This window comes from Aphidius gifuensis, linkage group LG3 (genome assembly GCF_014905175.1).
Source record: "Aphidius gifuensis isolate YNYX2018 linkage group LG3, ASM1490517v1, whole genome shotgun sequence".
Taxonomy (NCBI): Eukaryota; Metazoa; Arthropoda; class Insecta; order Hymenoptera; family Braconidae; genus Aphidius; species Aphidius gifuensis.
The window spans coordinates 23,977,161-24,002,716 of record NC_057790.1 but is presented as its reverse complement, the minus strand read 5'-3'; the positions used below and the strand labels follow the sequence as shown (position 1 = coordinate 24,002,716).

General features: G+C 22.5%; 4 protein-coding genes across 12 annotated transcripts in view; 2 read left to right on the top strand and 2 right to left on the bottom strand.

Annotated features, from left to right (window-relative positions):
• The first annotated feature begins 225 nt into the window (after positions 1-225).
• LOC122853073 (G-protein coupled receptor moody-like) lies at positions 226-7,433 on the top strand. 4 transcript variants are annotated; one of them, XR_006373886.1, is made up of 9 exons: positions 226-836; positions 3,563-3,654; positions 3,967-4,107; positions 4,726-5,024; positions 5,093-5,246; positions 5,308-5,507; positions 5,593-5,772; positions 6,174-6,398; positions 6,764-6,877. XR_006373886.1 is itself a non-coding variant. In XM_044153315.1 (8 exons), the coding sequence occupies exons 2-7, from the start codon at positions 3,563-3,565 to the stop codon at positions 5,808-5,810; spliced, it is 1,104 nt and encodes a 367-aa protein (XP_044009250.1). In that variant the 5' UTR covers positions 226-836; the 3' UTR covers positions 5,811-5,853; positions 6,764-6,858. The 4 variants fall into 4 exon arrangements, 3 of the variants coding, with proteins under 3 accessions (XP_044009250.1, XP_044009249.1, XP_044009248.1); XM_044153315.1 differs by lacking the exon at positions 6,174-6,398 and having other exon boundaries at positions 5,593-5,853; positions 6,764-6,858; XM_044153314.1 differs by lacking the exon at positions 6,764-6,877 and having other exon boundaries at positions 6,174-6,400.
• A 32-nt stretch (positions 7,434-7,465) lies between these two features.
• Positions 7,466-9,335, bottom strand: LOC122853076 (ras-related protein Rab-32-like). The gene is made up of 6 exons (XM_044153317.1): positions 8,993-9,335; positions 8,725-8,757; positions 8,232-8,328; positions 8,047-8,103; positions 7,708-7,952; positions 7,466-7,633 (listed from the first exon to the last, which is right to left on the bottom strand). Exons 1-6 carry the CDS (start codon positions 9,093-9,095, stop codon positions 7,506-7,508), a joined length of 663 nt encoding a protein of 220 aa, XP_044009252.1. The 5' UTR covers positions 9,096-9,335; the 3' UTR covers positions 7,466-7,505.
• Positions 9,336-9,809: 474 nt separating this feature from the next.
• On the top strand, positions 9,810-11,914 carry LOC122853074 (galactosylgalactosylxylosylprotein 3-beta-glucuronosyltransferase I). Its single transcript, XM_044153316.1, has 5 exons — positions 9,810-9,958; positions 10,040-10,330; positions 10,511-11,034; positions 11,114-11,410; positions 11,512-11,914. Exons 2-5 carry the CDS (start codon positions 10,198-10,200, stop codon positions 11,608-11,610), a joined length of 1,053 nt encoding a protein of 350 aa, XP_044009251.1. The 5' UTR covers positions 9,810-9,958; positions 10,040-10,197; the 3' UTR covers positions 11,611-11,914.
• An 871-nt stretch (positions 11,915-12,785) lies between these two features.
• LOC122853072 (fasciclin-2) overlaps positions 12,786-25,556 on the bottom strand; it is a 50,294-nt gene continuing 37,523 nt past the window's right edge. Inside the window, exons 2-9 of one of the 6 annotated variants that reach the window (XM_044153306.1) lie at positions 24,909-25,071; positions 24,666-24,689; positions 23,350-23,519; positions 21,473-23,275; positions 16,376-16,504; positions 16,230-16,299; positions 15,627-15,752; positions 12,786-14,681 (exon numbers count right to left, since the gene is read on the bottom strand). In XM_044153306.1, coding sequence (XP_044009241.1) covers positions 14,540-14,681; positions 15,627-15,752; positions 16,230-16,299; positions 16,376-16,504; positions 21,473-23,275; positions 23,350-23,519; positions 24,666-24,689; positions 24,909-25,071 — 2,627 coding nt within the window. In that variant the 3' untranslated portion in view covers positions 12,786-14,539. Of the gene's footprint in view, positions 14,682-15,626; positions 15,753-16,229; positions 16,300-16,375; positions 16,505-20,867; positions 20,983-21,472; positions 23,276-23,349; positions 23,520-24,665; positions 24,690-24,908; positions 25,072-25,556 lie in introns of those variants that run through there. The other 5 variants (XM_044153309.1, XM_044153308.1, XM_044153310.1 and 2 more) reach the window with 5 other exon arrangements.

Below are 25,556 nucleotides of genomic sequence, written 5' to 3'. Positions count from 1 at the left end.
GAGAAATAAAATATCACAAAAGCAAAAACGTGCAGATAAACACAATTTATTATTGCTATTATTGAAAAAAGAAATATATGTATATGTATATTTTTTTTCATCAAAAGCATCAAAAGTATTTAGTGTATGGGTAACCCTCGTGGATGCATTTGTCATCGAAGCTGAGGCAAGGCTAAGCAAAGTCTTGTCCCCACTACGAGTTATATAGTACTATGTACAATACTAACACAAAAATAAACGCTTTATTCATTCTAGAGAAATATAAATTTAACAGAATGCTTTGGGACTTTATACGAGCATCATTGCAGTCGAACTGTGACACTTATTGCAACAACAATAGCGATAAAAACAAAAATTAAATTAAATAAATATATTTTTCAACGTTTGAGTAATTTATATAAGTAATTGATTATTGATATGTGATACTCGGTCATTTAACTTGTCAATTAAATGGATAAATAAATAATTTAATTATCAATTTATTTATTTAATTAATTATTTTTAATTTTTGATTTTTTTTTTTTTTTTCATTTTCAAGTGTGTAAATTCATTTTTTTTTTTTTTTGCCCATGATTTCTGGAAATGAGTAGAGGACAAGTGGATGCATATTGCAAATAAAAATTAATTTAAAAAAATAAAAAAATTTAAATTATGACTGAGTGTATGTTATTTGTGAAAAAATAAGTTAAAAAAAAAAATCAATTAAAAGCGTGGGATAATTTTTAAAGTTGAATAATGTGTTTTTAATTTGATAAATATTTTTATTGTTTATTAAAAGTGTTGTTTAACTATTTGACTATTATTTTTTGTTGTTTTGATTATTGGAATTTTTCAATGTAAGTATATTTAATTATTTTTATCAAATTGTTTATCAAAAAGTCGACAAGTTCAACTCACAGCTGATTCAAATGTACACTTGACCATGTGAAAATATTTAAAAAAAATTTAAAAAAATAAAATTATTGATACACATTGTTAATTAATAATTAAAACAATAAATAAATTTAAAATTTTACTAATTTTTTAACTTTGTTTTTGTTCTTCCGGCTTATTAGACTTTTTAAAATTTTATATTCAAAAAAAATTAAATTCCCCTCAATAGGATCTCACGTTATAATGACCTTAATTTTATATATCTTTTTTTTATTGTTTTTTTCCATTTAACAATTAAAAAAGTAACCCTTTTACAATTTCATCTTTTATTTTTTAAATATTTAAAATGATAAAATTACAATACGAAAAAGATATGAGGAAAAAAAAAAATATGATTCACTTCGTACATGATTGAGTACACAAATTCTCCTGATAAAAATCTACCGTGTACATAAACCGAGTCAACAGATAAATAAACTACTCTTTCCCATATCGAATATCAAAAATTTGTATAAAACATATTTTTTTTCAACTGTTTTTATCATTCCTAATAAGATTAACAAATAAAAAAAAAATACAAACGCCGAGAAAGATAAAAAATTTGAAAATCAAAATAAATTTATCAATTTTCTTATTTGTATTTAATTTTAAATAAAATAATAAATAAATATTTTACAATGTAGATAATATTTTAAAAGAAATAATTATTAATTTTTATTTTTTTTTTTTCTCACAATGATTTAGTAAACACATATAGAAAATTACAATGACATCACGTCAACAATACCCGGATGTTTATGAATTTTAATTTTATTTAAAACAAAACAATACACTGATAAATAAATAAATATTGTAAATAATAATTTTGAATATAATAGCGTGAAGAAATGTTCATTGAAATGAGAAAAAAAAAAAAAAAATTAATAAGACATTATTGTATAGATATTTCTACAGAGAAATCCATAGTACAAATTGATGATATATTCATTAAAACGTGTTTCGGAAGCGTGACGTGAATACTGAGTCACAATAATTGATTCAATGAATCATCAACTAAAAATATATAATAAAATATTATAAATGATAAATTCCTTATCTAAAAATCATGATTTTTATATTTTATTTATGTTTTTTATATTAACATTATTAACTACAAATGCGGGTCATATTTGAAATCATATATATCCTTAAAAAATCAAATTCATTCCTTTTACAAATAAATATATAAATTATCATTTATTTCCATTTTGAGAAAAAAAAAATTAATACTTATTTGCAGATAGAATAAAAATTTAACAAAAAAAATTTACAATGATATATTTTGTAATAGAAAACAGCTGTTTAAAATGACTATATGAACTGGCTTTAATATCGTCATCACACGTGCTCATAAGTCGTGATAACATACACCTGAATATTAAATAAAAAAAAAATATAATAATAACACGTTTTGTATACATATATATACTTTCACCTGAGAGATATTTTTGCAGTGAGTCAAGTTTGACTCATTCTTTTGTATCACTATGTTGTAAAGAAATATATTTGCTTTTGTGATTAACTTTAAAATGTTTCGTTTTTTTTCTTTTCTAATTTATTATATTACCATGTAAAATGTTTTTACTGTAGTAAAAATTAAGTTATTAATTTTTTTTTTTTCAACATATTGAGAGGAAAAAAAAAAGTCATCCACCGGGTGTTTGTTAATTTTTTTTAATTAAACTCAATCGAGGTTAATGTACAACTGTTTAACCTCAGTTTAACAAATCCAGCACCCCCATGAATGACTCTCCTATGAAAAATATAAATAAAATTTAAAAAATAATATGTCTGGCGTCACAATTAATATAAAAATAACAAAATATTATTTCTAAATTTCAAAAATTATATTATTTAAATAAAAAAATAATAATTGCAAAAGAAAAATGAAAAATAATTTAATTAAAATTGATGAAAGAAAATAGAAAAACAAGTTTAGCTAAATTAAATAGACAAAATAATGTTTAATAAAATATTTTTAAAATATAAAAATGACAAATATTGCAAGCTGAATGTTTGCATTTAATTTAGCAGAAATATATTTATGATTATGATAAATTTTGATTTAGCTAAAAATGCTTTATTAGTTTCCAGATCGTTGAATGCATTTTGAATTTGTTTATGTAGAGAATAAAGGTGATAGAAAGAAGAAAGACTGATAGAAAACCAAAGGGGGTCGTCTCGTATTTTTATAGAGAATAATAGTTTTTAGGGGAAATGACACCCCCATAATCTACCCCTATGATACATGATATTCAATGCAGGCTTTGAAAATTCCAGTTGGAACAATCTTCTATTCTTCATATTTTTTTTTTTTCTCCTTTTTTTTCTCTTTTTATTTCATGTTTATACATCAACATAAAAGATAAATTTTATTCTCAAAAAAACTAACAGACATGTTATTCGAAAAACTTTTTTAAAACTTATGATATTGTAATTTTTTTTAAATCAATAAAATTCATTATCATAAAGCTATAAATAATCTTTCGAAAAATATATTTTTATAAATCGCAATTTTTCGATATTTATTTTTTAAATTGTCGAAAATTATTTGTCATTTATTTTATCGTAAAAATCAAAGTATAAATTAAATTCAATGATTTTTAAGTATTTTATAAATGAAAATAAATTTAATTTTTGTTTGTTACAGATGACAAGTCAATTTGACTTTAATCCAATGGATCTTGCAAGTGTATTTAGAAGAAATATCAATGAAACCGACACAGAGAGTGAAATGTCGAGGTGAGTTTTACCTTAAATACAAACTACATATACAAAATATATACACAGTCAAGTTTATAATTACTTAATCATAAACATTTATGAACAAAAGTTTCCTGATACTTGTATATTGAAGTTGGCATTTTAATAACTAAGATTAAATTACATTTATATGACTTTTGAGATTGTACATGACACTGATAAACTTCCGGAAATTATTATACACTTGAGTATTATATATTTCGTCGAAAAAAATTTTGTCATTACTCTCTAAAATAAAATAATATTTAACAGAAGCGCAATATTTAAAATTTTGTTTTATTTTTCATTTAGGTTTTCACCACCACTGAGAATGTTTGCAACAATTGTTGCAATAATAATATTATTAACTGGTCTTTTTGGTAATTTATTGACGATAATTGCTCTATCAAGATATCCAAAAATTCGTAATGTCGCAGCAGCATTTATCATAAGGTCAGTTTGATATTTAAAAATTGATATTAATACATAAATTACATGTTAACATAAAATAATATTGTAATGATAATTTTAAATGTCTCAAAGTAAGAGAGATAAAAATAAAATATGTGAATTGAATGCTAGACTGATTTATGTATTTGACAATGAAACAGGAAATACATTATTTGACAATCTTTTTTGCCTAGTTATTAGAGACATAAACTGAGATGAGAAAAATAAAAAAATCAAAAATTAACATACACCGTGATCATTCTAATTTATTCAAATATATCAACTGTCATATTCAATTTTTTTTTTCTCCAATAAGTCAATTAAAGTATCAACTTATTTGTGTGATAAATTTTGCCAATTAATCTTAAAAAATACCAATAAATAATTAACAATTAAAAAACAAAAAAACATCAACTTTTATTACGCATTTATATTGATGAATATTTTATATTTTAATTTATAATTTTTTCGTTGTTATTCTTCATGAATGAAAATAGAAATTAATAACACAAACAAGTCAACAATTTAAACAACTTGTTGAAAAAAAAATAACATGAAAAAGTTAATTTTTAAAGGCTGCATGCAATTATTAATTGATAATGAATTTTTTTTTGTTTTTAGTTTATGTGTTGCTGATTTTATATTTTGCCTGCTGGTATTGCCATTTGATTCAATAAGATTTGTCAATGCAAGTTGGACAAATTATAGATATCTTTGTATGGGTGTACCATTTTTACGTTATGGAAATATTGGTGTAAGTCTTTTGAGTGTTGGTGCAATAACAATAAATCGTTTTATCATGATAACTCATCACAGTCTTTATGCTAAAGTTTATAAAAAACACTGGATTGCCTTGATGATTGCCATGTGTTACATATGCTCATACGGAATGCAATTGCCAACATTAACCGGTTCCTGGGGTAAATTAAATTAAATATCAACTTGATAAAATCAATTAAAATAAAATATTAATTTTTCATTATTACAGGTAAATTTGATTACGATGAAAAATTGGGTACTTGTTCAATTATCAAGGATGAAAATGGTAGAAGTTCAAAGACATTTCTTTTTATAACTGCATTTATTATTCCTTGTATTGTCATTGTTTGTTGTTATACAAAAATATTTTGGGTTGTTCACAGGTAATTTATTTAATTTATATTTCAATTGAAAATAAATAATAAATTGATTTTTGTTTTTTAGTTCAGAATCACGAATGCGTAAACATGCAAGTCCAACAATAAAATCACCACATACACCAGGACGTGATACAAGAGAAATAAAACAAAGAAGAAGTGAATGGAGAATAACTAAAATGGTATTAGCAATATTTTTAAGTTTTGTTGCTTGTTATTTGCCCATTACAATTGTCAAAGTATCTGATCCAGATGTCAATTATCCAAGTAAGATTATCATTTGATTTTGTTAATAAATTAATTATTAGTTTGTAGATTATTATTGATAATTATTGTAATTTTATTTCAACAGAATTTCATGTGATTGGTTATCTTTTATTGTACTTTTCATCATGTGTAAATCCATTGATTTATGTTATAATGAATAAACAATATAGACAAGCATATGCTAATATAATAAGTTGTTCAAAAATAAGAGCAACATTGACACCACATGGTAGCAGTGCACCAGGACATAACAACATTGGCCAAGGTAACCATCACATTGTTGTTACGGTCACCAAGCTCTGATTGTTTACATGAAAAAAAATATGAAGCGCGGCTCATTTGCGTTGTAAGTCAAGAGCTAAAATGTTGGTTTCTTTTTTTTTTTTTTTTTTATTTTTCTTTTTTTGTTGATTGAGACATAAAAGGAAAATTTAAAAAGAAAAATTTTGGGCCTGGCATGGTAAAACTGACACACACTGAGACAAATTTAAAAAATATAAATGAAATGAAAAAAAAAAATAACAAGTGCACAGATAATTTAAAATTACAACGAGATAATTAATTTAAAAAAAAAAAAAAGAAAACATATTTTTAGCTTTGTCTGTTGGCTTTGTAAAATCAGATTTGTTTTTTGTTTTTTTTTTTTTTTTAAATTTTTCTTTGTAGAGAAACTTATAAAAAATGGCGATGTCGAAACGAAATTCTGAATAATCTACAATAATTGATGCAGCTTTTTTAAAAAAAAATAATTAAAAATAATAAAAAAGAAAAAATGAATTTTCGATAAATAAATAACAATCTGCTGATTAATTTTGAGTATGATGGAAAATCATGGAACCAATAGACACAAATATTGCATGTTATTAAATATTGGAAAATAAAAAAAGCTAGGTACTAAATACTGTCTCAGTAATTATAACAAAAAACTAATAATAATAATTTATTTTACTAAATAAAAAATTTTTTTCCAATTTGTAAATATTTGTTTTTTTTTTTTTCTAACTTAATAATTACTAATTAATTATTAAAATTAATTAATATTTAAATTACTAAATATATTATTTGCCAAAAATAGTGTGGAAAATTTAAAAATCATTTAAAATTTTTAAATAATATTTTTGCTAATATTGACTTACAATAATCATTTCACACCATTTAAAATGCATTAATACCAAATAAAAATTATAAAAAATTGTGGGATATTTAATAGACTAAATTCTAATTATTTTATAAATAAATTTCATTGTAATTTTCAGATTATTCAAAGGATTACAGCAAGACAATGGTGTCAACTGTTTCGATCGCATTGAATCCAGTTATCAGAAAATCTGACCTCCAAGATGATTAAATTTAAAAAAAAAATTAAATCAAAAAGAGAAAAAAGCTAGTAATTTTTTAATAATATTTAAACAATTATAATCTAATTATAATATTCATAAATTAATATAAAAAAACATGCATGAAATATCTTTATAATTTTTTTTTTTACTCATCAAATCATTAGCAACTAATTAATGGCTAAAAAACACAAATATAAATAATCATAAATAATTATAAAATAATTATTTTATTGATAAATTAATATGTAAAAAAAAAAAATAGATAAATAGCTTGATAATTTATTTTTTTTCACTCATTACAACATTAGAAATTAATTTATGAAAAATTTATTTAAAGTAATTTATTTATATGACTGAGTCGTACATAGACTCTGTGTAGTTGTGATGATTATATAAATCAAATATTAACGTGCCAACAATTTGTTTATAAAAAAAAAAAAAAAAAAAAAAAAAATAATTTACATTTATATATTACAAGTATTATTAATTAATTATTTTATAATAAATTTCGAATTGGATGACCAAAGAAAACTATCCAAACTTTTGTAAATAAAAAATAAAAAAAAAATAAATAAAGAAACTAGTATTAAATCTGTTTTTTTAAATAATAATTTTATGAATTTTAAATTTTATTTACATACTAATTTTATTGGTATTATCATTGAGATTTGCAGCATCCATTATTTTCATCAATTAGCAATGTTTCACGTAGTCTTATTGAGTCTCTAATATCATCATCAATTTTGGCTCTCAGTACATTCTCAACAAGATAATACATTGCGTTATCTAAATAAAATTATATAAAAATATTAATTATCATTATCAATAAGTTAACGAATAAATAATAGATAAATAATTACCAATGTTTAAATTATCCTTAGCTGATGTAATGAACCATTTACAAATTTTATTATCTTTGCAAAATTTAATAATTTGATCAGTTTGAATTGCACTCTGTTGTATGTCATATTTATTTGCAAGTAAAACAATTGGAATACTTGAGCCATCCTGTAATGTTACTTTTTCACGTAGATCACTCAACCATTTTTTGACTGATTGAAATGTTGCAACTCGTGATATGTCAAAAACAAGAGCAGCTGCAACTCTGTAATTAAAATTTCCATTTATTTTTTTTTTTTCAAGTTATATCATTTTTTTCATGAATAAATTAAAAATATTTTTTTGGATTGTATATTTACGCATATTTGTAATAGACCCTTGTCATATATCCAAACCTTTCGTGGCCAGCAATGTCCCTGTTTTTTTTAAAATAAAAAATTGTATGAAAAAAAAAAATGTTAAAATTAGTAAGAGAGAATTTTTTAAAAATTTAAAGTTATTTAAAAACATGGAAAACAGAATTTTAATTTTTTAATCAACATACCATAGTTGTAAATTTATTTTAGTATTTGGATCCCAATAAAGTGTTTTAATTGCAAAATCAGCACCTATAGTTATCTTGTAATTTGATGAAAATTTACCTAAAAAAATAAATTTAATTTTTAATTTTTAATTTATTACAAACAAAAAAAAAAGACATTTTTTATTCATTATTATTTCTACATATACATGCTATTTTATTTTCTCGAACGGTATAAAATTAAAGTGCAAATTTAATGCAAATCTCATGCGAGTGTTTGAATTTTTTTATAATTAAAAATAAAAATAGCAAATAATAATAATTATAACATTTAAAAAAAAAACAATATTTATTGTTAAAGAATAAATTTGTAATATTAAATATTTATTGTTTAAAAAAAAAATAATATATAATTTATACAATAAAAATTTTAAAACACAATAAATTAAAAAAAAAAAAGAAAATAATAAAATAAGAAATAAAATTTTTAGAAAGGTAGATAAAAATAAGTAAATACCTTCAGTATATCTTCTGACAATCGCTGTTTTACCTAGAATGAAAAATAAGAAAAAATAAATAAAGATAAATTGATATAAAATGTCGAAAATAAATCTTGTATATTTGTTAAACAAATAAAAATATATTACAATTTATTTCGAAAATGAGAAATTAATAAGAATGTTGTTAAAAAAAAAAAAATATCAAAGTATCACTGGTATCATTAAATTTTATACATATTAAAATATAAAATACAGTATTTAAAATATAAAAATTAATATACTTACCAACTCCATAATCTCCAATGATAAGAAATTTAAATAAAAGTTCTTTTTGATTATATTTCGAGAGAATAACATCTGAATCTCTTCTCGGTTTTCTTAAACTCATTGTATTATTTAAAAAAAAAAAAAATAATTCACAATGTTAAACACACAATAATGATGAATTTATTAATTTTTATTTACATTCAAAATGTGATAAATTAGGTTACACACAAGACGTGTTATTATCAACTCGACAGCAAAATCCAAAGTAGCACCGATAAGCCGCTTCAAACACTAAATGAAATATCATATCAGACAAACACACAACTGTAAAATTCAATTTTGATTTATCCATAAACCAATCGAAATATTATTTTTATTTTTAAAAATCAATAAACCACATCTATTTTAATAATACAACATAATTATAATATACTTATTTATTTTTCTAAAAATAAATTTAAATAAATTTTCAATAATATTTTATTATTTAAATTGTATATTTTTTTTTCTTCATTTTAAAAACATATTGCGTCATCTTGCGGTGCCCTTAAAAACTGTAAATTATTTTAATGAAAAATATTTTTCATTTTCTCATTTTTCAATTTCATCATCAATCATCACCGCTGAAAAATTTATGAAAATGATTTATATTTTTTATCTCATTTAAAAATTAACATGTAGATTATTTTTATTTAAATAATAATCAAATAAATATTTATATTAATTTTTTTTTTTCCATTTGTCATTTGTAAATGTAGACAATGTTTCAAGAGAGTCATTTATTTACGTGATTTAACCGTGATATCATGATTTTCTTTTAGATTATTTCAATGTCATTTTGTGGGAGAAAAAAATCTCAATAAATCTAAAAAATTCTTGAGTAAATAACAGGTTGTTTGGATGCTGTGAGAGTTGTATTAAATCAGTCGATAATAGAGTTTGGTCAGCGGTGTTGCCACTCGAGGTACAAACATACTTTTCAAGGTACATGACGTCAGTAGCTGTTAGTACAAAAGTACGTCTTTTATTTTTGAAGGTACCATACATTTTTGTGTTTTTTCTAAGAAAGTTATAGCTCCAAAAAAGACGCAAGATTTTAAGCGAGATAAATAAAGTTAAGATAAATGGCAGACATCCTGTTGAAACATCTTGAATCGTGTAAACATACCTCAATAATTGATGCTGTAAAAGAGAAATAACTTTAGTGTCATGGCGTAGAAAGAATGACTGTAAACGAATTACTTCTTACTCCAAGTGTATTAAAAGAAAACGATATGTGGAGGACATCTCGTTCATTTTCAAGGATTTTTCCTGTATTTATTTTAATCAGTATTATTGGTTTTATAACACTCACATGTAAGTTATAATAATTGTTATTAAAAAATTCATAGAAAATGAGTCATATATTTCAAGCATGTGGTGTCAGAGAAATATTTCGACATAGTTAAACTGCGCATGCGAAATATTTGTACTTATTTTAATAAACACATTTGTGTATTTATGTTTAATTATTATATTGTTATTTTTTGATTACAGATTATGTAAATACACATGAAAATAAAATAAATAATACAGATGATAATTTAGAAAATTTAGCTCAATTAATTGTTAATCAAAATGACATGATAAATAAAATATATAAAATATGTGATAATGTAGCAAAAAGTATAAATAATGTTAATAATAATTTACCAATAATATTTGCAATAACACCGACATTTACACGTCCAGTACAAAAAGCTGAATTAACAAGATTAGCACAAAGTTTTTTATTAGTACCAAATTTTTATTGGATTGTTGTTGAAGATTCACCAGTTAAAACAAAACTTGTTGAAAATTTATTAAAAGAAAGTGGATTAAAATATAAACATTTAAATACAATAACACCACCAAATTATAAGCTAGGTATTAATGATCCAAAATGGAAAAAACCACGTGGTGTTTCACAAAGAAATTCAGCATTAAAATGGATAAGAGATAATTATGCTAATACAACAACAAATGGAGTTGTTTATTTTGCTGATGATGATAATACATATTCTGTTAAATTATTTCAAGAGGTAAATCATTATAGATGAATTGTATATGTATATTAGATGAAAAAATATATTGTATATTTATTATTTTTTAAATTTACAGATGAGTAAAATTAAACGAGTTGGAGTATGGCCAGTTGGTTTGGTTGGTGGTATGATGGTTGAACGACCACTTTGCGATAATGCAACAAATAAAGTTATTGGTTTTAATGCTGCATGGAAACCAGAAAGAGTATTTCCATTAGATATGGCTGCATTTGCTGTTAATTTAAATGTTATACTTGATAAAAAAGATGCATGGTTTTCATTTGAAGCATTGGGAGGATATCAAGAGACACAATTATTAGAACAGTTGGTTACAAGAGATCAACTGGAACCTCTTGCTGACTGTTGTACAAAGGTATTTATTATTATTGAATATATTAAGAAATTTATCAACTTTTATTGGTAAGCTATTTATACAAGATAAGAAATCTAAAATTGTAAATAATAAATGTTTAGGTTTACGTCTGGCATACGAGAACTGAGGCACCACTATTGAATGTAGAAAAAATGCTGATAAAAAAAGGTACTAAATCAAATATTGATATTGAAATATGATTATGTTTGACAGTTGAAATGTTCAATTGTTATTTTTAACTTTATAAAAACCTATGATTTTTGAATAATTATTAATTTTAAATAATTTAATTGCTTAGTACTTAAAAAATTGTTTTAAACTCATTAAAGTGATATTATCGTATACAACATTGAATGAAAATTATATACGTAATCTTTTTTTTTTAATTCGTAATAATGAAATTTGATATTTTAAATTTTGTATCCAATCAATTGTAATTATTATTAAGGTTTATTGTTAATTAATTATGAGACTCATTGAAAACAAATAAATTTTACAAATAAATCTACAAAAAAATTATTTCTACAAAAATTAATATTACAAGTGTTATTTATTTATTTATTTATTATTATAATTTAAGTTTTTTTTTTTTCTTTTTTTTTATCGCAATACAATAAGAGCATGCGCATAAAAAATATGACTTAATTACTAAAACATTTTAATAATACATATTTGTAAGTAAACTTTGTCCAATTTCCATTTGTCATTTTTTACTCTTTTTTTTTTTTTTGTCAATTTGGAAGATACAAATTAATACTTAATTAATTTTTTTTATATTTTTGTTCTTGTTAATTTTTTTCACTATTAATTATTCCTTAAGAAAAATTTATTTGTCAATTTGGCAACAAATACAAAATAGCTGCTTTTTTTTTGTTTCTTCCAATAAATTTTTTTTTTTCATGAAATTATGTTTTGATATAGTTTTTTTTTTCTTGATATAAACATGGCATTTGTCATTATTTAAACAATGACAGTATCTTTTAACTTATGCGGCTAATAAGTACTATATATTTGGCAAAAAAAATTTATTAAATAACTTCACAATGTTATATTTTTCTTTTAATAAATTTTACTTTTCCCTTTTACGTAAAAAAGCTATTGCACAAAAAGAATGCTTGTCAAAAATATTTTTTTATACTTGAAAATTTAGCAATAAAAAAGAACTGCTTGTTTATCTTTTTAAATAACCAAATTAATGTTATTTAAAATTATTAACAAATTAGTTTTGCGAAAAAAAAAAACGAAATGATAAGCATTCTTTTCGAACAGAGTGCATTTGTGGATTTTACTAATACTAATCTACAGATATTAATCAATACTTTCTTAATTGATAGAGAGTACGTTTACAAGCATTTACAAAAAACTTATCACATTGTTTTTTTTTTTTTTTTTTTCTATTTTTACTTTTTTTTTTCTTTTTGTCATCAAACGCATTCATTAAGCCATTTTAGTACACCAGGCTATTTCAATGACACCTTTTGCACATTATATAATAATTTTTACTTTTATATTTTTCATGCTCAATACTAATTAACTTTTTATCAATAAAAAGTCAGCTGACAATAATAATTTGTGCAAAAAATGTTATTAAAAATTTTACATTTCCATGTTTACATTTTTTTTATTTTGTTCTTATTAATTATTTAAGTATACTATACATAAATATTAAGATATTTATTATCGCCAAATGTCAATAAGACATTGAACGATTAAAAAAAAAAAATAATAATTAACAAACAATTAAAACAGTATTTAAAAGAAATTAAATAGTAATTAAAATAATATTGTATTTATAATTTGTTCGTATTAAAAAAAAAGTTATTAAAAATGATTCATACTTAAATATTGTCATTAAAAATTCAATCGAAATGGAAAATTATTAATTATGTTTCTTTTTATTCAAAATTTTATGACACAATTTTGTTCGTTAGTCTTAAATGAATCAGTCTTCAAAAAGAAAATGATACTGTATGAATATTGGCGAGTCTGTCATCTTGATTTTCTTTTTAAATCATTATCAATTATTTTACTTATTATTTTCAAAACTCCACAGATATTTGTTCCTTTTTTTTTTTTATCGAAAAGTATAGTTATATATACACACACAGGCGCAACTTCAAAGTCTAATAATTTTTATAAATCTAAAATTATATCTCGACAATTAAATCTCGATAATAGTACATTATTTTTTATTTTTTCATTCGTCTTTCTTAAATTATTATAAAATAATCCAGCGTACTAGTTTGCTTATTATTAGAAACAATTAGACAAGCATTTGTTGATTATTATTTCCTTTAACGATATTATTATTAAATTTTTTTTTTTTCATTTAATTTTTTTTGTTTATTTCCGACGGATAAATACACCTACACACAACTGTACAATCCATGATATATATTTTTTTTCTTTCTCTATATATTTTTGTTATTTTAGGGGTAAATATTTCTATAGAAATTTTTGGATTTTATTTCTTTTAAATGATAAAAGGGTTCATGAATATTTCTTACATATTTTTTTTTTTCCTTTGACTATATGAGTCACAAAATTTGTACAATTTGTTATTCAAGAAACGAAAAGAACATGAATAATAATCATGTGATTTTAGTAGAAATAATATTAATAATTGTGTTTTTTTTTTTTTTTTTGTTAAATTGAATCAACAAATTATATTTTTTTATCATTTTCCCTCTGTGATTTATCTTTTATTTTTATTTTTTTCATTTCAACAATTTTTATACGAACGATTTGATTGTTCATGACGCATTATTATTTTTTTTTTTTCATTCTCAGTACACAAATTTGTATGATTTATTTAACTTTATGAAATTTATATTAAATTAAACACTTTACTGACAGGTGCAATTAGTCGCATTCGGAATAAATGACATGTAGTCATGTTTATCGAAAAAAATAAACTTGATATTTAAAGATAAAAATCATTTTATTGAATTTTATATTTAATCAAGTTTTGTTATATTTTTTCCACATGATGTTGTTAAACCAATTGACAAATTAAAGGTATTTATTACAATGATAAAAGTAATTTTTTTTCTTTTTTCGTTAACAACATTTGTCATTGTTTATGTGGAAAAATGAAATAATTTACAATCTAGTACGCCGGAAGAATATCTAGACAGCTGAGTCTTTACCAACAAAGCCAGTCTTTGAAACAGAACGTTTGCCATCAAATGTTATTGATGTTTCTCGCCTCAAGCCAGTATCAATAATTGGTGTTATTTTTTTTTCTTCTCTCAATGGTTCTTTCTCTTCTCTGTAAAAAGCATTATTAAAAAAATTAATTTATTTTCCATTAAATAATAGCAATAATAAAAAAACAAACAAACAAATTTATCATATGTGCAATTGTAAATAAAATGATAAAATGATGACACAGTTCATGCTCACATAAAACACCAATTGTATTTTTCGTACATTCAATAATTACCTCGATTGAATAAATAATAATAGCACACGTAATTATTATTGATTCATAAAATGATATTTGTTTTTTTAATTAATATATAATAATGAGTGTGAATCATGCAACATTGCCAAAAGCACAAGCCAACGATGCTGACGATTTTCAATAGCTTGATGCATTTTTTATTTATGTTATATAAAAAAATAATTATAAATATTTATAATTGTAAATGAAAAAAAATTCGTTAAGACAATTAGTGAGATTGATTAAATTACAAATTCTAAAATTGATAACTTAAAATGAGATAAAAAATAAAATACATTTGTTGATTAATTTAAGTGTGAATTTGATTATTTAAGGTGAATGGTTGGCGGCACATTGAAGACGATAAAACGTCTCGACGAATTTTTTTTTTTTTCTATTTTGTTTCATGCTTAATTTGATTATTATATTTTTACTTTTCAATTTTAACAAATAGTTTATTTATTTATTGCATCAAATTTAAATGGTGATTAGAAAAAAAAATAATTTCAACTGAACAAACGACAAAAATAAATTGCAATTTCAATTAGACTGTATTAATTGCAATTTTGTGATTAAAAAAATTAATAAATAAATTAAAAAAACAAATAAAATATCATGCCAAGTGAAAAAGCCAATTATCATCATAAAGCCATGTCATTTTTTAAAAAATTTTAATAAATGCATTGACTTTTTTATGAAATTTAATTTTTTTTTCTTTTAGAAATTTAATTTTCTTCTTTTTTAAATTTTCTTTTTCGAATTATTTCTTACATTGACGTATGTTTGACCAACGTAATGGTATTCTTTCCATTACCCGACTCTTGGATGGCCGTAACCCCGGCAACATTGGCCATTTTTTGATCGCAATATGGCAATGGGAACCGCCAACCGTAAAGACTATACTCGTCGATGATGAAAAATTAATAAATGAAGTATTAAATATATGATGATATTATATAAATATCTTGATTATTTTTTTTTTAAATAACATTCAAAATCGTCCATGAACACTTTCTAGCACATCACACATTCCCATTGTTTTTATTTTTTTAAAATGATTATAGAATTTAATGATTATATGAGAAAAATAAAGAATTAATTATGAAATTTTTAGCACCAAAACTTGCCAAAGCACATTTTTATGTTGATAAAAAAAATTATGTTTATAATGTTATGAATAAATGTGTGTGTGGATCACATTGATTGATGTATTTTTTTATTTTTTTAGTAATAGAAACAAAAAAACAAAAAAAAATGTTCGATGTACGTGTTTGATTGTATATGATGATTTAAAAATATATTAATATTTTTTTTTCAATAATAATGAGTATGATATTGAGTTGAATAAAATAAATTTGTTTTTTTTTCTTTTACCTTCCAAGCTTGGCATCTTCTTCATCGACTGGTTTTCTCTTTGATCTTTCGCAGAAATAGAATATAACTCCTGATGAAAATAGAATAAATAAATTAGATAAATAAAATATTGAATATTTTTTTAGGATATTTAAATTTTAACATACCAATTTTTAAGAAACAGCAACATATGATGTCAATGACAATGATGAGAATGAAAACAGCAGCAATGACAACTCCAATCAGAGCTAAACTTGATGTTGTATCACGATCTTTTCTCGTTGGCATTGTTGATGCTTAAAAAAATAAAATATAAATTAGTTTTATTTTTTTAACTCGATTCAATTTTACTTAAAATATATTTTGTTTTTTTTTGGCGTTTCTGTTAGTGCAAAAAGCAACTTGAAAAAAAGACGTTTGGTGGATGATTCATGTGCCAAGTGTTTTATCTTTAAAACAACATTAAAAGAATTTACAAAAATAAAAAAAAAATATATAATTTGTTTATAGAGTAAATATAAAGAACGTTGAGAGTCGAGAGATCATCCCTGATTTATCCAACAAACTTCAACGTACTGGTACAATTATTTTATTTTTCAAACTTTTCATTGAATAATTCTTAGTGAGATTTTTTTAAAAAACAAGACGAATAAAACCACTTGGAAGATAAAGGTACAACCCACCAAACGTATTTTCATATCTGTGTTTACTTAGTAAATAAAGAAAATAATAAATTATCCTGAAAGAAAATAAAAAATAAATAGAAAAAAAAAAAATATATTACAAATGTTTCAAGTGCCAAAAATCCGTTCTCATCGAAGCTCACACAAAAACACAAAATTAATTATTAATTTACATATAACAGACACAATAAAAGTTGCATTATTATTAAAAAATAAAAATATTTTCATTAGTATACACTAAAGCATAAATAAAATATATTGCAATAAGCTGTAAAATAAAAATATCAAAGTGCAAAGGAATCAAAAGAGAGAGAGTTATTAATTCCAGACCAATTGATTCACGTTGAAAAGAACAAATAAAAAAAAAAATTTCAATATTAAATATTATTTTAAATATTTAAAAAAGTATTTAATTGAAAAATTTTATTTCTTCTTTGATGTGAAACAAAAGAATCTTGAATTAAAAATAAGAAAATTAATTTGAGAAAAAAATAAATAAAATGACAGAAAGCTTCAGACAGCACCATTTCCACTCGATATTACTTTGTTAGTCTATACCGGCACATTCTATATACTACTAAACAAATTTATTATTATTGTATGTATTATTTATATATAATAGTCTACCCATTATCATGATATTCCCATTTCTTTCAAAGCCCATCTCCATATCCTGATGCAAACTCCAATTAATCTTCCATCATCTCTTTGATTTATATATAATACTGTTTAATTTTATTAATATATTTACCATTTTTATTATCGCCTTTATTTATTTGTATATTTCATTTGTATATTTTCTTGTATTCATATAAAATAGCTCAATCGATCGTCATTATGTTTTCGCAATAAATTTATAGAAAAAAAAAAATTAAACTGAGACAACCATTAAAAGAAACCATCTCAAATTGATTTCGAAAAAAAAAAAAATATTATTTCAATTAATTTACCAGTATTTAATAATAATATATTAACATTTTTTTTTTAATTGATTATTGATTATGGAGAATTTAATAATTGAAAAGTATTTTTTTTTATTTACAATTTGAAATTAGCCTCTTCATTGGAATATTTTTTATTATTGACACTCATTTTTAATATTTTTGTTTTTGTTATATTAATTAATTTTAAATTGTATTTTTTTAAATTATTAAATATGTACAATAATATGTAAATATAGTGTTTTTTTAAAAAAACAGACACTAGATATTAATATGAAGCAAAAAATAAAAAATAATTATTATTATTTTCGATTTTGTTTTTTTTGTATTTATAAATAGAAATATTTCTAAAGACACTATTTTTTATTTTCGCATACATAAAATATTTTAAATGTATACATACATCATAATGTGAATACAAAAAAAATATATCAAGAATGAGTATGTTAATCTATTGGTGTTTGTGATTATCAAGATGAGATTTAGAAACAAATTTTTTTTCGAAATAATTTCTAGGTGAGGGTTGAAAGGCTGTTTAACTTGACTCGACTTAAATATTCTATTATTATTATTTATTTATAATTTTTTTTCATTTAGTCTTGAAAATTTTAACATGTACTTTATTTATTTTTCGTTAGCTTTTAATGTTCTTTAAATAAATACCATGAAAATTTACAAAGTAAAAACTAGCTTAAAAGAGATTTGCTTTTTATTGTAATTTATTGTTGTTATTATTTTTTAACTTGGCAAAGTTGACAAAGTATTTTCAATGGTTTCTAAAATTGGATATTATACTACTTATGTATTTAAAATATTTGTCAAAGACGAGTTAAGAGTATTCAATCGTGTTAAAATTTCCGCCTCTCGAGAGTTTTTACATTTCGTTTTTATTTTTGTTGAATTGTTGTTTTTAAAGTTTTGTTTTTTATTTTATTTATTGTCCTTGTTTCTCTGCTTGTCATTAATGAACAAAAATAAAATTTAAAAAAAAAATTAACAAAGACAAAAATGTTTTTTACCATCATAGCCACCACAATCCTTTCAACCCTTATATTATTTTTTTTTTTCGTTTTTCTTTAATTTGTATAACCACGTGTCTGCTTTTAGTAACCATAAAAATTTTACACAACACGTTTTATTATTTTAAAAAATCTATCTTTTTTTTCATATTAAAAAAATTTTATTCCTTAAAATATTATTCGTTGTTTAATCATTAATTAATTGTTATTAAGTTTTTCATTGGTGTTTTTTTTCCTTTAATTTTTTTTAAATATTCACTGGTTTTTTAATTATTGTCACTGAATATATTGACGTTTATTTTTATAAAAACAATTATTTATTTATTCATTCGCAATGATTCATTATTTTTCCAATTATTTAATTATTGAGTCAATTAATTTTTCACAATTTGATGCTAATTATACCTCAATGATTGAAATAATAACTTGTTTTTTTTTTCTTTTCGAATGATTGATTCACATGCCATGCAAACACGTAACAATATATAATAATAATATTATTGTATTTAATTATTGAGACTCAATAAATCTGTTGACAGATTGAATGAATTTTATTATCAAATATAATTTTAGCAATCAATTGTTATTTTTAAAAAAATGCTTCAACAGCAGACAAGGCCACTAGAATAATTATAGACTAAATGAGAATTAAATGATGATTTAAACAAATCTACAACTTCTCAAGTAATATAATTTATAAAATACAACTAACACTATATATAATAAACACACTATATACTTTTTAAAAATTATATTTGTTATAATAATGCTAATATATTTATATTAAAATTAAATGATATTCATAATTCACAGATCATGCGTTCTAAAAACATTTGGAATTTTTTTTTTTGTATTTTAATTCACAATCTAATCAAGCAAACTAAACCCATTAATAAAAGAAATTTAGAATAACAAAAATAAAATAATAAAAAGAAAAAATAAATGATTTTATTTTTTGTTTTTTTTTTTTAAATATTCACTGGAATGGAATTTTTTTTTACACTGGGTTAAATTTTTTGTTTGTGCAAATTTATTTCTATTTTGTAAAATTGGCACATACAATTATTTTGGTCCCCACAGTGTTTTTTTAAAAATTATTTAAATCTAAATTAGATAGATAGATTCCCAATTTTTTAAAAATCAATTTTAGCACAACTAAAACGGATTTTCGACCATGCAATTATTTAAAAATAATATTAAAAACAAAATAATATAAATTGTTTATCTGTGTATATAATTTCATGATTATTAAATCTCATTATACAAAAATATTGCCACATTGCATTAATAAATGAAAGCAAATAAAATGCAAAGCGGCATTTTATTATTATCAAATTAAATGTACTTTTAATTTTTTATTTTATTTGGCAATGCAAGACAGTTTATCCGCTTTTTAAAAATTTATATATATAAAGAATATGAAAAGCCTTTTATTGTGGAGCAAGGACCGTGTCCACTAAAATAAAAAAAAATAAAATAAAATAGAAAAGTACCAGCACGTCTCTAACAATGAGCATTCAGCAATATTAATTAAATACAGTAATTAATACCGATCATTCTTTCATGTTCACTCGACTCTCGTGTTTACCATTTTTCATATTTTAAATATTATTAATAAATTGTTTCATCTTTTATGTTTTTTAAAATCAAATTTAATTTGACCCTCGGAATGTATTAATTAGCGCACCACTTGATGAATCCTAATTTTCATAATCGTTATGAAATTAAAAAATTTTAATTTCTCGTAAATTCCATTTACATCATAAATTTTTGAGAAAAAAAATTAAATAATATTAATAATAATCGTAATGATAGTAATAATAATAGTTGAAAAGTGTTGCACTATAAAAATTTTCATTGTTTTCACTCATGAGTATGTTTTAAAGAAAAAAAAATAAAAATATTTTTTCTTCGTTATATAAGAAATGTTGGTTTTAAGTGTTCAGTGTGTTGATAAATGCAATGCTGTATTTAAAAATACAAAAATTGCAGATATTAATGTTTATTTGATTATTGTTTTTATTTTTCTAAATCACAATCGCAATTGCTGTGAGAATAGCGAAAAGTACTGGCTTTGAGGTATCCCCAGCAGAAGTAGGAATCGAGTAGTCCACAGTGCTGCCGCTTGATTCTGAATGATAAACAAGATAAACTGCTGACTCTCTTTTTTACTTGGGATATTTTTTTAAATAATTATTTCGTTTATATATTATTTAAAAAAAAAAAAATACAAAAATCAATTAATAAACCCGTGCTGCATCCTAATTACTATTAGACTATTATTTATCAATTTTCTTGAGTATCAAAATACAAAATTTAAAAATCAATTTCAATGAATATATGTAAGAAAAAAATACATTTAAAAATTATTTACAATAATGATTCTCAAGAAATTGTAAATTAAAGCAAAATAAATTGATTAAAATATAAATAAATAATTAAAAAAAACAAATTATTATTAATTAAAAAAAATATAGTACATTGAATAACAGCAGGCTGCTAAAAATACTATTAATAAAATTTAATAAAAAATGAAAACAAAATATAAAAAATAATAAAACATTAATAAAAAAAAAATAATTGATAATATAATAATGAATTGTTGATTTATAAAAACTCACCTTTAGCAGTATAAAATTTAATGACACCTGGTTTACTTTCTCCCAGACTATTTTGAACAATAATTTCAGCTTGATAAAATGTATCTGGTGATAAATCTCTGAGCATAACAGATGATATTTCTCTCTTGACAACTTCAGTTGAACACGTTGATTTTTCAACTTCCCAATCATTTGTATTTTTATTTTTTGTTATTTTACAATAATGAATTTTTGATCTAATAATCATATCACCATTATCTTGTGGTTTAATCCAACTTATTTCATATTGATAAGAAAATGGTGATAATTCATATTCCATATTTTGTGATTTTGTTATTAATTTTGGTTGTGATGGTGCACTACGTGATTTTGTTGATTCAATATAATTTTTAGTCCATAAACCTTCACCAGCACGATTTTTAGCTCTAAAACGAAATTCATAAAATAATGCTGGTTCTAAATATTCAACAGCATACAAGCTATTTGGTGACCATGTTTTATTTTTAGCATTACTCCAATCAGGTGAATCTTGTAGTTTCCATTGTACAATAATAAGATCAATTGGTAAATCTTCATCAGTTGATGGTAATGTTATATCAAATATCATTGTTGTTGCTGTTATTTCAGTTATTTTAACTTGTTCAATTGGTCCTGGTTTTTGTGCTTCACGTAAATGAAATACATGTGATGCTTCACCATGTAAATTTGTTGCAATACATCTATAATCACCATAATATCTTCTATCAAATGGTGTTATTGTTAATACACTTATTGGTCCATGTCCACGTTCAGTAAATGCAGCATTATTTAATTCACTATTCATAATATCACGATCATTATGACGCCAACGTATTGTTGCATTTGGTATACTTTCAGCAATACAACTTAAATTAACTGGTCTTCCATCCCATGACCATTCTGTTTTATTTGACATTGATGAAAATGATGGTGCATATTCAACAGTTAAATGACCATTTTTATATGCTGATGATACTTTATTTGTTGCAATACATTCATAAATACCATCATCACGTCTAAATGCATTTTGTATATTTAATGATCCAACTGTTTCACCTTTAGCATTGTCAATAATATTACTTAATATAATACGATCATCTGTTGCTTGTATACCTTTTGTAAATGGTAATAATTGTCCTTGTTTTTTAAATACAACTTCTGGTGGTGGACGACCAAATGCTTTACATGTTATTTCAACTTCTTTACCTTCAGCAACTGTTCTATTTAAAAAATCCATTATTTTTGGTTTTTCAATTACAATAATTTTAACATATTCATTCTCACTACCAGCATCATTTGTTGCTATACATTCATATTCACCACTATCACTTGATTGTACATTTGTTATTGTCATTGTACCTGTAACTTCATCAACACCAAAACGTGGAATTGTTGTTACATTTTCTTTTGTTATTGATTTAATCCATGATACTTTTGGTGGTGGTTTACCATGTGTTATACAATTTATATTTTCATTATTACCTTCAATTATTTCAATGTTTGATTTAAATTTTTCAATTGTTGGTCTTTCATGTACTTCAACATTAATTATTCTATCAAAAAATGAACCAGTTTCAGGTACTGATGCACGACATCTATAAACACCTTCATGACTTTGTTGAACTTTAAATATTTTTAAACCATGAGTTTCAACGACATATTGATTTTCATCTGATGATATTGGTACATCATCACGATACCATGTTACTGTTGGTGGTGGTCTTGCTGTAACTTGACATTGAATTGTATATTCTTCATTTATTATTGGATATTGATACTTTGGTGCATTTGTAAATGTTATTGGATCTGTAATAATAATTTATAATAAATATACCTATATTTTTAAATTTATTTTATACAAAAATGTTTTCTAGACTTACCAACAATTTCAATTTTTACAGATTTTGATAATGGCTCATTGTTGGCATATGTTGCTGTACAAACATATCTACCAGCTTGATCAGCTTTCAATGAATTGAATACAAGTTGTAAATTTCCATTTTGTGATTCTGTATACATATCTGCATTGTCTCCTCCTTTATTCTTTGACCTAATGTGGTGGAATGTGTTGTTAGAATTCTTGCATTGTTATTTTTTTTTTATTATTATTATTAATATATGTATATAAATAAATAAAAATATCTAGATCATCATGTAAATTATCTTTCAAGCAACTCATGACACAATAAATCATTAATATTATATGACAATGATGATGCATAGATAATTAAATTGACTAGAAGAATTATTTTTTTTTTTTAAAATTGGAAATAGAGAATAATTTGATGAGACACAAACACGAATGGAAAAATAACAGAATGAATTTAAAAAAAAAAAAAAAGAAATACATCTAATATTGAATGAAAGAAAAATCGAAAAGTTTGCAGACTCTTTTGTTCACATTTGTCTAGAATTGGAATTGAAGACTTTTGTGGCAAATGAATTAAAGAAATTAAAAAAAAATACACAAATAGAGATTCGTTGTCGTGCATGGAAAATTATCTGTCGTTTTTTTTTTTTGAGAGTAGTAGTACTATCTGGTGAAATGATGCTTATGCAGTGGAGAAAAAAAAAAAAAATATGTAAAAGAGTAATTTATACAGTTGAAAGAATGAAGAATATAACGCTTTTGTCTCTCATCTCTCGACGTTTTTATCCAGTGTGAAATGTATCTCCTACATGTATGATGTATAAAAAATATTGTAAAAGTATGTGGTCATGAAAAATACAGTTGTGAATGACTGAGGCATGTAAGTACATTTTCTGTATGTAAAAAAGAAAAAAAAATGACTTGATGGATAGTATGAAAAAAAAATAAAAAAAATAATTGAAATAATACACTAGAGAACTGGATTGTGAGAAGAAAAAATAAAAATGAGAAAAGACAATATTGCTTAGAGGTAATTTTTTAAAGCAAAATTAAAATTGCAAATTACTATTACTGTAAGCAAAGTTTTTTTTTTTTTAAATAGAAAAAATATTTTAAAAACGAAAATATAATTAAAAAATGTAAAGTTAAAACACGTAGAAATATAAAATATAAAATTACGCAAATCAAACGACAAAGACAATATATAAAAACAAAAAATTAATTAAATTTAAAAAAAAAAATCGAAAAAAAATATAAACACTACAATAATTGTTAGTCTTTGTTTTAAAAATGTTGTTGTTTTTATTTTTTTTGTGTTATACTCGCCTTTCGATCGGCAACACGACGAGACTGTGTGCAAAAAACAAGAAATTTGAAAAAAAATGTTAACATTATGTGCAGTAAATAATTTTAAAAAAAAAAAATTGTTTTTATCAATAGTAAATTGTTTGAGTCATTCTGTGTTTAAATAAATAATTTTTGTTATAATGTAAAATTATTTATAATTGATAAATAAACTTTATTATTATTTTTTAAAAATATTTATAATTAATTATAAATGGAACTTACTTGAGAGGGCTAACGACACGATCATATGGATCTCTCCATTCCATATTACTAATTAAATTAATATTTTCAACTTTGGCTTTGCATGTTAACATAATTTGAGTTCCACTTGGTTTTGATTGGACATCACCAGCTGGTAGAATTTCCAGCTCTGCATTGATAGTTGCTGTAATGATAAATAAATCAATAAATCAATAAATTATTACCAACAAATAAATATATATTTTTTTATCATGTAATTTATAAATTTCAATTTTTTTTAATAATCAATAATTATTGTAAATTAATTATTAGTATGATTTACAGTGTTTGACAAGTGGATTTGGTTGTTTTAAAAAATCAAATGCAATACACAAAACTGATATGCAAAGGGTGCCTGAGGGCTTAGTCATATTCACAAGCAAAATTGTCTATATGACGTGAAACTACTGATGATATATACACAACACACAAAATGACTTTGTTGATGATGGACTTGGGGCATGACACACTCATGATTATCATCAACAGGAAATGGCAATTAACTATATTAATATCAACATACACATGACAGTTTGTAATATTTAGCATTAATCAAATTAAATGTAAATAAAAAATATAAAATATTTAAACTATTTCAAATGATAAATTTAATAATTAATTTAAAAAATA